Source organism: Balaenoptera musculus, chromosome 7, assembly GCF_009873245.2.
Source record: "Balaenoptera musculus isolate JJ_BM4_2016_0621 chromosome 7, mBalMus1.pri.v3, whole genome shotgun sequence".
Classification (NCBI taxonomy): Eukaryota; Metazoa; Chordata; class Mammalia; order Artiodactyla; family Balaenopteridae; genus Balaenoptera; species Balaenoptera musculus.
The window spans coordinates 40,606,587-40,619,581 of NC_045791.1; the positions used below are offsets into that span (position 1 = coordinate 40,606,587).

General features: G+C 40.7%; 1 protein-coding gene across 4 annotated transcripts in view; it reads left to right on the forward strand.

Annotated features, from left to right (window-relative positions):
- UPP2 (uridine phosphorylase 2) overlaps positions 1-12,707 on the forward strand; it is a 43,076-nt gene extending 30,369 nt beyond the window's left edge. For 2 of the 4 annotated variants that reach the window (XM_036857220.1, XM_036857216.1), the window contains 2 exons: positions 763-909; positions 12,161-12,707. In XM_036857220.1, coding sequence (XP_036713115.1) covers positions 763-909; positions 12,161-12,312 — 299 coding nt within the window. In that variant the 3' untranslated portion in view covers positions 12,313-12,707. Of the gene's footprint in view, positions 1-762; positions 910-2,978; positions 5,323-11,278; positions 11,322-12,160 lie in introns of those variants that run through there. The other 2 variants (XM_036857218.1, XM_036857219.1) reach the window with 2 other exon arrangements.
- Positions 12,708-12,995: the final 288 nt, after the last annotated feature.

Below are 12,995 nucleotides of genomic sequence, written 5' to 3' on the forward strand. Positions count from 1 at the left end.
GGTGACAGAGTCTACTGGCCTCCCTACTTCCAGAGGATGCCCTTGGGGGTGGGGCGCGGTGAAGCCTGTTCCCAGCGCAGCCACGGTGGAGGAGGAGTAACAGCATCAGGCTTTTCTCCACCTCCTTCTGGCCCCACTGGTTGGTACAGATGGAATTCAAGTGCTAAGTAAACACCGAGAGCAGCCTAGAAGGGAAAATGTGATCGCAAAAGAATGGCATGCAGCCTGAGGTGTGTGGCAGGGGAAAGGTGGACAAATCGACCATCTGTATATGGCTACCATGGTCATGATGCACAGATGGAGCTGCAATGTCCAAACCACCACCCTGATCCTCAAGTAGCTTAGGATCATCACTGGGGCTTGGAGCCTTTTCTTCTTCCCCAGCACCTGTGCCTGGGCCAGCCGCCAGTCGCAGGTGCAACCTGAGATTTTCCTCAAAGGGCAGATCTTCCGGAGACCCTCCAGGTCCTGCTGTCTCTCGGCAGAGTGCTGGCTGCTGCGGCCATTCAATGGTCACTTGCCCCAGAGCTGGGGGAGTTCAGTGCCATGGAGATTCCTCTCTGTGTGAGACTCTTGAGCTGGGCACAGCCTTGCCCCAGGTCCTTTGATAGGATGGTTCAGATGGCCAGATTTATCCTACCTGGGGTGCAGGCCGATGAGTTAGAGTCAGACACAGAGCACTTGGGCTGACAGCAAGCCTCTTAGTGATGCCACAGCCACTGTGGGACATCAAGTCGCTAAACATTCTCCATTCTCTTTCAGGCCAGGGTCGACTAGATGGAGCGCTGTGCTCCTTTTCCAGAGAAAAGGGGTTAGATTACTTGAAAAGAGCATATAATGCCGGCATCAGGAATATCGAAATGGAATCTACGGTGTTTGCGGCCATGTGTAGACTTTGTGGTCTAAAAGGTAAGACTTTCATGAATGCCTAAGGGTCAAATTCTCCTCTTTCATGAAGTTATTTTCACTCTTCAGGAGAAGAAAAAGGAATCCAGCTATATATTACTTTGGGTTGAATGCACGGTTATCTCATAATATCTTGTGAGTGGGCAGGACATTATTTCTGTTATGCAAATGAGGAAACCAAGCCTCAAGGGTCAAAAGTAAGTTGCCCAAGGTCACCAGCTAGTGGGTTACATAGCCAAGACTTGATAGATTGTTCTGCTTTCTTCGTCCTGGAAGCGGATGCTGTTTTCTACTACAATTGAATTTACTGAGACATGACACAAATAAAATATTCCTAAAATAGTCCATCAAAGGACAAAACATCAGTGGAGTAGTGTGTTTTTAAAGTTAATTTACATGCATTTTTGCTTTTCCCAACTTTTTTATTTTGAAAAAAATTCAATAATACAGAAAAATTGAAAGAATAGTGTGTATGTGTATGTATATATGTGTGTATATGTATATATATATACACACACACATATAGACAAACACACCTATTTGCTTTTTTCTCCTGAATCATTGTATATAAATTATAAATATTATGCGACTTAACTCTTGTAACTTAGCATCATTTCCTAAGAATAAGGATGTCCTCCTAATGACCACAATACAATTATCAAACCAAAAAAAAATTTTTTAAGTCAAAATCATTTCATAACATAATTTAACATCCATTCCATATTTAAATTTTCTGATTTTCCTAAAAATATCTTTAAAGATTATTTTAATCTAATATTGAATTAACTTCTTACACTGTATTGCTTAGTCATTGTATCTCTATACTTTTACATCTAGAATAGTTTCCCTACTTTTATTTTTTCCCCAGTACAGTGGAATTTTTGAAAACTTCAGGCAGTTATCTTGTAGAACATCCATGTTCTAGATTTGTCTGTACTCGTCATCGTGGGATTTCACTTTATTTCCTGTAAAGCAGAAGTAAAGTCTAGTGGCTTGATTAGATTCAGCTATGTGGCAAGAACACTTCATAGTAATGTAAACTTTCCATTGCACCACATCAGGGAAAGGTAATGTGAAGATATTCCACTGTTAGTAATTTCGAGTTGGATCACTTGGCTCAAGGGGTAACTGCCCATCTCCCTCCACTGAAAAATTAATGTTTTCTCTCTGTAAGTAGCAAGTAACTTCTGGGATGATAATCTGGCACTGTGTGAATGAATATCCTGTAACCCAATCGTCTTTCTCCAGTGACTTTAGCATGGAATACAAATGATGATTTTCTAATTCCATCATTCCTATGTTTGTTAGCATTCTTTTAAGAAGAGCCTTTCTTTCTCATGCTCTTCTCTCTCTTTTTTCTTTTTGGTGGCAGGGAGTCGTTATTGTTTGGTGGATTTTGTTCAAAGCAGTGTGTTACAAGCAGTTTCTGTCATTATTCTTTTTGATACTCAAATTATCCCAAATGTGGCCGGAAGAGCCCCTTCTAGTACACTCTTTTGTCCTTTTGACATAATTCTCTTAACTCTTGAGAATTTTCTTGCTTTCAGGCACAACGGGATTCTTAGGTACCACTTACACGTTCCTTGCCTCAGGTCTGGGATCAGCCATTTCTCCAAGAATCTCTGCTTCCTTTGGGTGGAGAGTGGCATTAAGAAACCAAATATGGGTGTGGCATGCATTTTTATTTTTGGTGAAATTATTCCAATAGAACCACTAATCTCTGACCAACACCAAGAAAACCTATTGAAGTAAAACATAATTTTCACAAGGACTAATCAATATAACTATTCTTTGTGATTTTAAATTATTTTCATAGTCATTCTCTAGATTAAAAAAATTCAAGTTTTATTGATGGAAGAGGTAAACCTGCAAAGTTAATTAAATATTCTTTATTAAATTGGCTATGAAAGCCTTAGACCTAAAGCAAAATAGCACCATCTAAAATATTATTTTTGAGTGGGAAGCAGTCCCCAAATATGAACAATGATGTCTAAGAAAATGTTGGACCAACTTTTTTTAGAATTCATAGTTTTGTTTTTTATACAGCAATTATCTTTTTTTTTTTTTTTCAGAAAAGAGCCCATAAAATATGTCATCTATCAAATGTGTTTTATAGTGTACCTACTGAGTGCATAGCAAAATACAAGAAGCTTGTTTTTTAAATCAAATCTTTGGCTGATAAGATTTGTCTCAATCATTATCTTCCTAAAGAAAGAAGGACTTCTGTGCATCAGCCAGTGGCCTGAGCACCCAAGCAGTAGGGACAGAGCAGAGGATGACGCAGACAGAATCTCTGCCCTTGCGAAGTCTAGGGGGTAGACAAACAACAACAGAGAGCAATCTATAATAATATGGTAATATGTTAGATGCCGAGGAGCATGATGGTGAGAAATAAGGCAGGGAAAGGGCACAGGGACAACCAAGGTAGGGAGGAAAGCCATACATTAAAATAGGGAAGGGTGCACAGAGAAGGTGCCATTTAGGAAAATGCCACGTGGGTGTCTGGGCAAAAGCAGTCCAGGAAATGCAAATCTAAGGCTACCAGGCAGGAGCATTCAGAGTGTGCCGGAGAAACAGGGAGACCAGTTTGTGGCTGGAGGGGAGTGACAGCAGTGGAGAGGGTAGGAGATGGAGGGAGTATGGACTGTGTGGTCCCTATGAGAACTGTGACTTTCACTCTGAGAGATATGAGAAGTCATTGCTTTGAATAGAGAGGTGACGGGATCTGGCTTGCGTTTGAACAGGAGCACACTGGCTGCTGATCTGGGAAGAGCCTACTGGGGTTAAGGGCAGAAGCAGGGAGAGAAGTAAGAGGGCTGATACAGTAGTCTAGGGAGAGATGATAGACCAGTACAACAACAGTGGAGGAGGTGAGAAGTAGTCATATGCTAGATACGTCTTGAAGGCAAATCCAACAAGATTTGTTGACAATTTGATGTGAATTTGGAGAGAAACGCGAGTGAAAAACGACTTCCAGGTTTTGGGCCTGAACAGCTGGAAGGATGGAGTTATCACAATTGGGATAGAAAAAATTGGGTGAGGATTTGGCAGTACTGTAGTAGACATCAAATGAGGCTAAGTGAGCAGGTGGATTTATGAATCTGGAGTTTAGGTGAGAAATTTGGACTGGGGAAGTAAAATTGGAAGTTGACAGCATATAGATGGCATTTAAAGCCATGTAACAAATGAGATGACAAAGTGCCTGAGTGTAGAAATGGATGAAAAAGTCAGGGGAGGTGAGGGAGATCCAGCAGAAACTAAGGAAACGTCGTCAGTGCAATTGGCAGTATACCTGGAGAGTCTAGTGTCCCAGCCCCAAAGAAGAAATCCTCAAAGAAGTAAAGAATTACAGCCTGATAATGCCTTACTGGATCACAAGTGGAACTTTAATTCTAATACTTGTCCTTATTGTCAATCAATTTTAATATACAAAACTACAAACAAAATGTATGCGGTAACATGTCTAAAAGCACATTTTAGAAAGGAGTTATAGGTCACAAGAAGAGATTAATTGTAGAACCACTACTCTCCTCTCAGAATGAATGTACACACAAATCCCTGTAACATATGAGTAAAGGATGCAAGTGCATCCTTGTCCTCTTTAGAAGGCCATCGTTAATACCTCCTTTCAGGGAAACAATAGCATCTGCTTTTCTCTCCACAAGCTAGTGGGAGTGGGAGCCCCAGCGGCGGGCAGCTTGCCCTTTCCTGAGCAGCAGCCTAACCAGCACATGACCTGCAGGAACACCTGGATTCAAATATTTCTGCTCCAGGAAATGTTTCCTCACATTTCTTTCTTATGGAAACAGCAAGCGGTCACTTGAGTCATGGCTCCACCTGACATGCAGATGGAGGAAAATTTGGTAACCAGTTTAGTCAAACATAAAATGCTACGTCACGAACTGCTGCCCTGATGTAAGTTTAGTGATGACCATCAGTTCTTTCTTAAGAGGCAGCCAGAGAGAGTTCTAGGCTTATGAACCCCGGACCCGAGTCTTTCTCTCTTTGAGGGTGTTGCCAAAACCTCAGCGATGTTATTCTGTTATGAGGGATTTTTTTGTCCTTGCCACGAACCCTTGTGACCTTGCCTTCTCTGCCAGCTGCAGGTACCTTCCTGGACTCTGTCCACTCTAGCTTGCTGTAGTTCCTGCCCCATGCTGCATTTTCCTTTTTCTGCTGCTATTGGAGCTGTTGGTAGCTGATTTCAACCTGCCAATAGCTCTCTTCCAGGACACTGCTGCAGCCTTTCCATTGAGCAGACCCCTTCTAGGCTGCCAACATTCACACTAAAGGTTGTATCTGTAACTCTGTAATTCTGTAGTTCTTGGGAGTATTTCTGTCCAAATTTCTTCATGGTGACAGGGACTCTTTATCTACCTCAGACACCATCGTTTCCAAAGGTGCACTCCTGGTACAGGAAGATCAACACCTGGAAGATCAACCACCAAGGACACAGACCAAAACCCCATGCATATGATGCTACCATGTTCCTATCTTTCCTCCCCACTTCATTATATCCTTCCGCAAAAGCAGTGAAGCTTGGAAAAGCTCTGTATGAGGTAGAAAAGCTTGCTTTGGGGAAGGGCTGAGAGAAACTTCACAAGCAGCTGTTTTAACATACTTTTTAGGGAGGTTATATACCAATGGTAAGCGACACTGGAAAATGTGTTTCATCTGGCACCGAAAGCTCAGGGCTCCCAGGCCTAGTGCCCCTCCCCCTCAATCCCTCTCCCACTGTCAGCAATGGCCCTTTCCACCCAGTCTCTCCAGACAGCCTTCTCTAATGGTCTTTTTATGTCCCTTTAATACTACCAGATGACTGGATAACCAATCTGACTTCATACTAAGGCAATGATGGCTAATAAATAACAACTTTTTATTTAAACAAGAGTCTTCTAGAGGCTCATTGTCCTAACTCAGAGGAGTCAGTCATTGACTTTGGACCAGTGCAAAAACAGATCTTTCTGCATTCACCTGGGACCACAAGGATTACCACTTCTTATCTTTATGATTAATATAAGATCTCACCATAAGTCTCACTTCATCAGAGAAGTTTTGCATGACTACCTAAACTAAACTCACTCACATTCATTCTACTTACTCACTCATTCACTCATTCCACTTCATTTCTCTGCGTCACATTTACCACTATACCAGACAACATTTCTGTTTTCTTTATATATTAACTTACATATTATTTTACATGTATTAATGCATGGAGGTATGTATTTAGCATCTTTCTCCATTACAGTATAAGTAGCATGAGAACAGGGACCTTGTTTGTCATTTTTTTTGCTATATCTCTAGCACTTAGAATAATATCTGCCATACGGGCATTCAATAAATATTTACTAAATGAATGAACAAATGAGTGAACAGAATGACCACTCAACCCCTACTGACCGTGGAAGATGGCTATAACAAATTCAACTGGTTCCTTCATTACCCAGCTACATTTATGGCTTGGAATTTTCTAAAGGACTTCGGAGTGCCACATAATTGTCCAACTAGGAAGAGGCAAAGCCTTAAAGTTAAGCCTCCCTTTGCTGTAAGTTTCATACAATACTTCTGCTATAGCTGTAGCCCTTGGATCTCCTGGTATTTGATAGGTGGACAAACTGCTTGAAATGGGGCCACGGACACCCCTAAGTCACTACTGTTATCCTGATCTCATTATCCTGAAAAATAATAGTGGGAATCCATTGTTACTTTAACAAAGATTTGGGTGAGGGAAACAGTGGCCATCACAAAATTATTCTACCTTGAAAGGCTGAACCTTCAGAACAAGGTAAACCCACTGTACAATGCTGTATGAATGCATTCATCTATGGTTTTATAATATGCATACATCTGTCCCTCTCTTAAAGCAAAATCTACTTTAATTAAACCCCTAACATTCTGATTAAAGATGTTAATCCTTTTGCACTGTGAACTTGTGATAAGTACGTTCAATTTTTATCCATCTTTAAAAGACAGTGCCCGCTGCCTTTTGACACATGCTTGCTTGCATGGCAATATATGAAACATAATATTTATCCAAGATTAGTTTCACTTAAAGCTTTGTCTTTAGTTGTTGGCAGCACTCACAGTGGGTTTTCTTTAGGGTAATGGAAGAATTCAGTGTTATTTCTTTTGACAGATACTGGGAACTTTGGGAATGTATTCAGTCTTTATAATATTACAGCTCAGTGAAAGGGAGCAGAATCTGGCTTTAATTCCATTTTATATTCTTCTGTTGGTCCCAGAAATGAAGGCTATTGGGCTCTGGGAACTGCAGGATGATCACTGATAAAGTCAAAAAGATATTACAACAAGGATTAAAGATTATAGTCAGTCTGGAGCTGGACCGTTTCTTAACTCAAAAATCAGGAAAATTGGGGTTTTGAAATATTATTACACAAAGGCAAAAGGCAACCCATTGCAGCTCTTCACCCTCACAGTACCTCCTGAGAGATACTGTGGCTCAGAGAGGTTACATAACTTTCTCAGGTTCTCGCAGTAAATAAGAAGTAGCTGGACTGGAACTGGAACCGAGCTCTGTCTGACTTGAGGTCCCTTTGCACCATGCCCTGCTGAGTCTTCCCAGCAGCCTCCCGTGGATGCACAAGGTTCAGATCTCTATTCAGAGGAACCAACCAACCAACCAACCAACCAAACAAACAAACAAACCTGCAGGTTTTCCTATTTTAAAAGTTAGCTGTGCTACTTTAGAAAGAAAGCAAACCCCCTAAGGGCTAACCACATACCAAGATGGTTAGTGTTGGAATCAAATAAAGCATTACATTGATACTTATTCAGTAGTATGCACAGTTATTATTTTACCAAGAAAATAAGTCAGTGTGTCTGGGAAATCAGGCATAAATGGTAAGTAATTTACTTATTATGCTTATAAAGACAGGATTTAAAAAAATTGTTTCTTCTTGCTTTGCTGGCTTTTACATATTTTAAATCAAGGTCAGTGTCTAGAGTTTTGTTTGATTCATTTAAATTCTACTCTCCTGTCCTCTATCCTACTTCTGCCTTCCTGTACCAACACACTCACACGTTAGAGAATGATTTGGGGCCACAGATTCAACTTTTTGTGTGTTGGCACTACCTGTGACCCGCCTCTTCCCACCTGTGACCCGCCTCTTCCCACCTGTGACCCCAGTGGGGCTCCCTGGGTTCTCCCTGTTGGAGCCTCCGCCCCTAGCACAGCAGGCACATCCTCTGCCCATCCTGACACATCTCTGGTTGGAGGTCCAGTATCCAGCAGAAGCGCAAGTCCCCAAGTTTGCAGCTGGACCTCCTGGAGATGACAGCATGGTCCTCATACCAAGATAATGTGAGGCACAGAAGCTGAGCAAGACCTTTGAGGTCCAACCTGCTCTTTTCTCAGAGAATGAAATAAGACCCAGAGAGTAAAAAGTGACCTAAGGAAACACAGCTAGATCAAAACGAAGATGGACTAGCCCTATTATCTCCTGCCTCCTCACCCCCATTCCCGGCACTATTCCATAGGTATAAAAGAGTATCATATTTATCTAATGACAGATTACTTATACTTTCTCCTTTTTCTAAAAGGCATTAGCAGCAGCTTTCAATAAAAGATGAATGTATAAATAATTTAAGCAAAGGTAAAGAGAATAAGAGGCATGTATTTAAGGGAGTGGATGGGGAGTTCTCAATATCAAAGAGCTACCTGGTAGGGCAATACTAAATCTAAATACTTAGATTTAGTTCTGGGTTTCCTAGAGGCCAAGTTGAAAATGGAAACACTTTGAGTTACACAGCTCTCATTATCTTATAAAGAAAGCATTTAACGTTTGTCATAAAAACGTTATCCAAATGTTAAACTTAAGTGAAATTATCAGCTATATTACATCGACAGTGTCTTTAGTAACACTTTTATAAAAGATATGGGACAATTTTTGATAGAGTTAATGCTAAATCTTGGTTCTTTGGGAACCTAAAGTACTAGGGTGCAGGTATGAACATTTGCTTTAATTTGATTTAATTCAGGATAGAGTTTAAAGTCCTTAAAGCAATAGCTGTCAAATATCAATGTGCAAATAATTTAACTGAGTTTTTTAAAAAAAAATACAGATTAACTGCCCTTTCTTATTCCTCACTCCTTTTTCTGTATGTCTGTGATAAAGCCTAAAAATCTGCATTATTAACAAGCTCTGGTTCTGATGCAAGTGGCCAGTGGAGCACATTTTCAGAAATGCCAGTCTAGATGAACAACTTGTTCCTATGCTCCTTAGCTTTGATCAGATCCTTTGAATATAAATTTTCTCCACTTGGTTTTTGATTAGCAGTCAACAGCCTGAGATAGACGTCTCAGAGGAGACAGAGGAAGTGCAAACGTTCTGGGTTGTTGAGGTTTCTGTGTTTTATATACCAGGCACCTGGGGAATAAAGATGGGTCTGCCTAAAAAGCTCAAACCTTGAGAAGTGAAGGGCTCCCTGTAAAGGGCCAGGAAGAGGTGGGAGAGGAGCAGTGCTAAGGGCCAGGCTGGAAACTCCAAAGCCAACCTTTGCTGCTTTGCCATTTTCTGAGACCCAGTCCTGTTTGGTTCTGCTGTGCACAGGGAGTTTCTGCCCCACACTGCTGCCTTTGCCTACAATTCATGGGAAAACCTTCCTGGAACTCCATTCTGAATCACAGAGGTGGGGCTAAAGCAGGGATCCATGGGGGACCATAGATTTCTAATAATTCAGGGTGGGTTACAGGAGCCCTGAAACCCTTGAAATTATATACAATATTTTGTGTGTATGTGCATATGTGTATTTTCGTGAAAAGAGGTTGCAGTTAACAACTTTCATCAGATTTGCAAAGGGACTAAAAACAATCAAAGAGTTAGAATCACTGGGAGTTCCTGGTGTGGCCGAGGGTACATTGAGCTTCACGTTAACACTGGTGTGTTCCCATCCCATTGCAGCCTGAGGTCAGTTAGCTGACAACCTCCTTGGTGACAGCTAGGTCACTGAATGCCTCTCTGCAGGAGCCATCCTCTCTGCCCAACCTGAGGATTATGGTAGCAAAGCTGTCAGGCTTAACTTTGACAAATTGTTTTGGGTAAATTAGTCCCTTTTAATTGCTTGTGGAAATAGTAATTTTAGACGACAAGATTATTACAGGCTGCTTGTTAATGGGTCCTCCAGCATCAAGAAAACACCACTGAGATCGCGATGACCTGTTCTTGTCCCTCTTTGGCCTTACCCTTGAAATAGCTGGAGAAGACGTTAAGTAAAGTCAGCTCTCCCTCCTTGACAAGTACAGAGCACGTGTTTCCTTTTATCCTTCTGCCAAGTGAAGGATTAGAGAAGGACTTTCATCTTTTCCCTGCTACCACCAGCTCATGTCAGCCGTCACAGACTTGCTGATCATTAACTTGAAAAGCCGAGGAAGTTTCTAGCTCTTCCATTTTCTTGTTTACCTGTTGGGCCAACTTGCTTTACAACTGAATGAGTTTTGAATAAACAGCGTCCTAGGTGATGAAATACTTGACTCAGCTCAAGTTGGATATTTTCAATTGCTTTTCAGTTCACTGAACAGGAGGGTCAGTTTGACTGATCGGTCAGGGCAGGTCTGCCTTATGGTTCGCCATGTGCAGAGGAGGAGGGATGGGAGGTAGAGGAGTCTTCTCAGCAGTTTATGAAGCTGGGAATTGATTGGCTATTTACTAGCTGTGTCTTACTGGGCCATCTGACCTCCTTAAGCCCTCATTTCATCATTTGTCCAAAGGGGATAAAAATAATAGCTAGCTCACAGCACAGCTATGAGGTCTAAATGGTATCATAAATACCCAGCATGTAGCAAGAGCTAAACCAAACAAAAAAGATAGCACCTATTATAATTACAGTCTATTTCTCCTTCTCAAATCCAGAAGTCTGAGATAGTGCAGAAGTCAAAGAAATAAATATCACACTCACACCCAACTTTATCTTCATGACCTCAAAGCTTGTGACTGTAGCTACATCTAATCCCAGATCCACTGAAATCCTTTTTAAAATGATGCAGATGAAGATAGAGATTGTGACACTGCTTTCAATTCAAAGTGGTTGTCACTGATTTTAATGTGTATAACCACATTCCTTGAAATCAAAGATTTCATGTGAAACTGATAATAAAGAATTTGTAGGGGACCCAATGTCTCTCTCTTGTTCTTGCTGGAACAAACCAAAGACGTCGCTTTTATGGTGTGTTTTCAAAAATGAGAATTTCATTTTTTTTAAAAGAAAGATGTTTGCTCTTTCCCCCTAGTTTTGTAACTATCACAAGATTTTGTCCTCATTCTTTAGAAACTAAATGCTAATAAATGTGCTCCTTCATGGAGCTGATTCTTAAGCATATCATTTATGCATATGATTTCATTTTTTTCCTCAGATTTCAAAAGAGTCAGTACTTGCCTTTATTGCTATTTCCCGAGGTTAGTGGTCATATCTCTTCTCTATTTACTTCCCTCTCCAGTAGGCAAACTCAAACACTGCACCAAGGAGTAAAATGTCATCTCAGGAAACAAATGGCTAGCTCTCTAGTTATATCCTGAAGTAAGAAAAGCCTGTTTGACGTAGAGAATGGACTTGAGGACACGGGGAGTGGGAAGGGTAAGCTGGGACGAAGTGAGAGAGTGGTATTGACATATATACACTACCAAATGTAATATAGATAGCTATTGGGAAGCAGCCACATAGCACAGGGAGATCAGCTCGGTGCTTTGTGACCACCTAGAGGGGTGGGATAGGGAGGGTAGGAGGGAGACGCAGAGGGAGGAGATATGGGGATATATGTATATGTATAGCTGATTCACTTTGTTATAAAGCAGAAACTAACACACCATTGTAAAGCAGTTATACTCCAATAAAGGTGTTTTAAAAAAAAAAAAAAGAAAAGAAAAGCCTGCTCTAAGAATTGGAAATGGGATAGAAAGCTGGAGGTTTGTGTATCTTGGATGGCAAAGATCCCTCCTTGTTCTTATCTTGAACACAAACCTTTTCTAAGCCTTAATGTAGCCAATTATAGGGGAAAGGAGAAGGGAGAGTGCTGAAAACTATTTCAATTAACTTATTTAGGTGGAGTGTTTGGTGGGAGTCCCCAGAAATATGAATTATAATTCATATGGAAGTCTGGAAGGTTCAGTGGATTGCATTTACGTAACAGGGAAAACAACACAAAGTACATGTGCTAGGGACACGGGGGTGTCTGGTTAATGTTTCTACGCAAAAGATAAACCCATTTGTTTGGTAATGGTCTTATTTGCTCTTCTAGCTGCTGTGGTCTGTGTGACACTTCTCAACAGACTTGAATGTGACCAGATCAACTCTCCCCATGATGTTCTGGTGGAGTACCAAAAACGGCCTCAGCTCCTAATCTCCAGATTCATCAAACGGCGGCTTGGACTTCGTGACCTGACATCATAGCTGGGAAGCCCAATCCTTCCCTGAAAGTTTGTAGTTCCAGTCATAATGTTGAAGTCATATATTATTTGTGGCATTTTTATATAGTTCTCATCCACATGCTAAAATCATAATTGAATGATTTTATACAACCCTTTCTCTTAGAAAAAGAATTTATTGTAGAAGAGTTTAATAACTTACATTAAATTAAATTCAAATTTCATTTTAGAATGAGTTAGCTAAGTCAGTCTAATAATTAAAACTGTAAAACTCCTGTACTGTGACATTTGGAGTTTCATATGCAGCATTAATTAGGTTCACATCAAAATAGATCAACCACTTGTGATAGAAAGCCCAGAGATAAACCCATGCACCTATGGTCAACTAATCTATGACAAAGGAGGCAAGGATATACAATGGAGAAAAGACAGTCTCTTCAATAAGTGGTGCTGGGAAAACTGGACAGCTACACGTAAAAGAATGAAATTAGAATACTCCCTAACACCATACACAAAAATAAACTCAAAATGGATTAGAGACCTAAATGTAAGACCGGACACTATAAAACTCTTAGAGGAAAACATAGGAAGAACACTCTTTGACATAAATCACAGCAAGATCTTTTTTGATCCACCTCCTAGAGTAATGGAAATAAAAACAAAAATAAGCAAATGGGACCTAATGAAACTGCAAAGCTTTTGCACAGC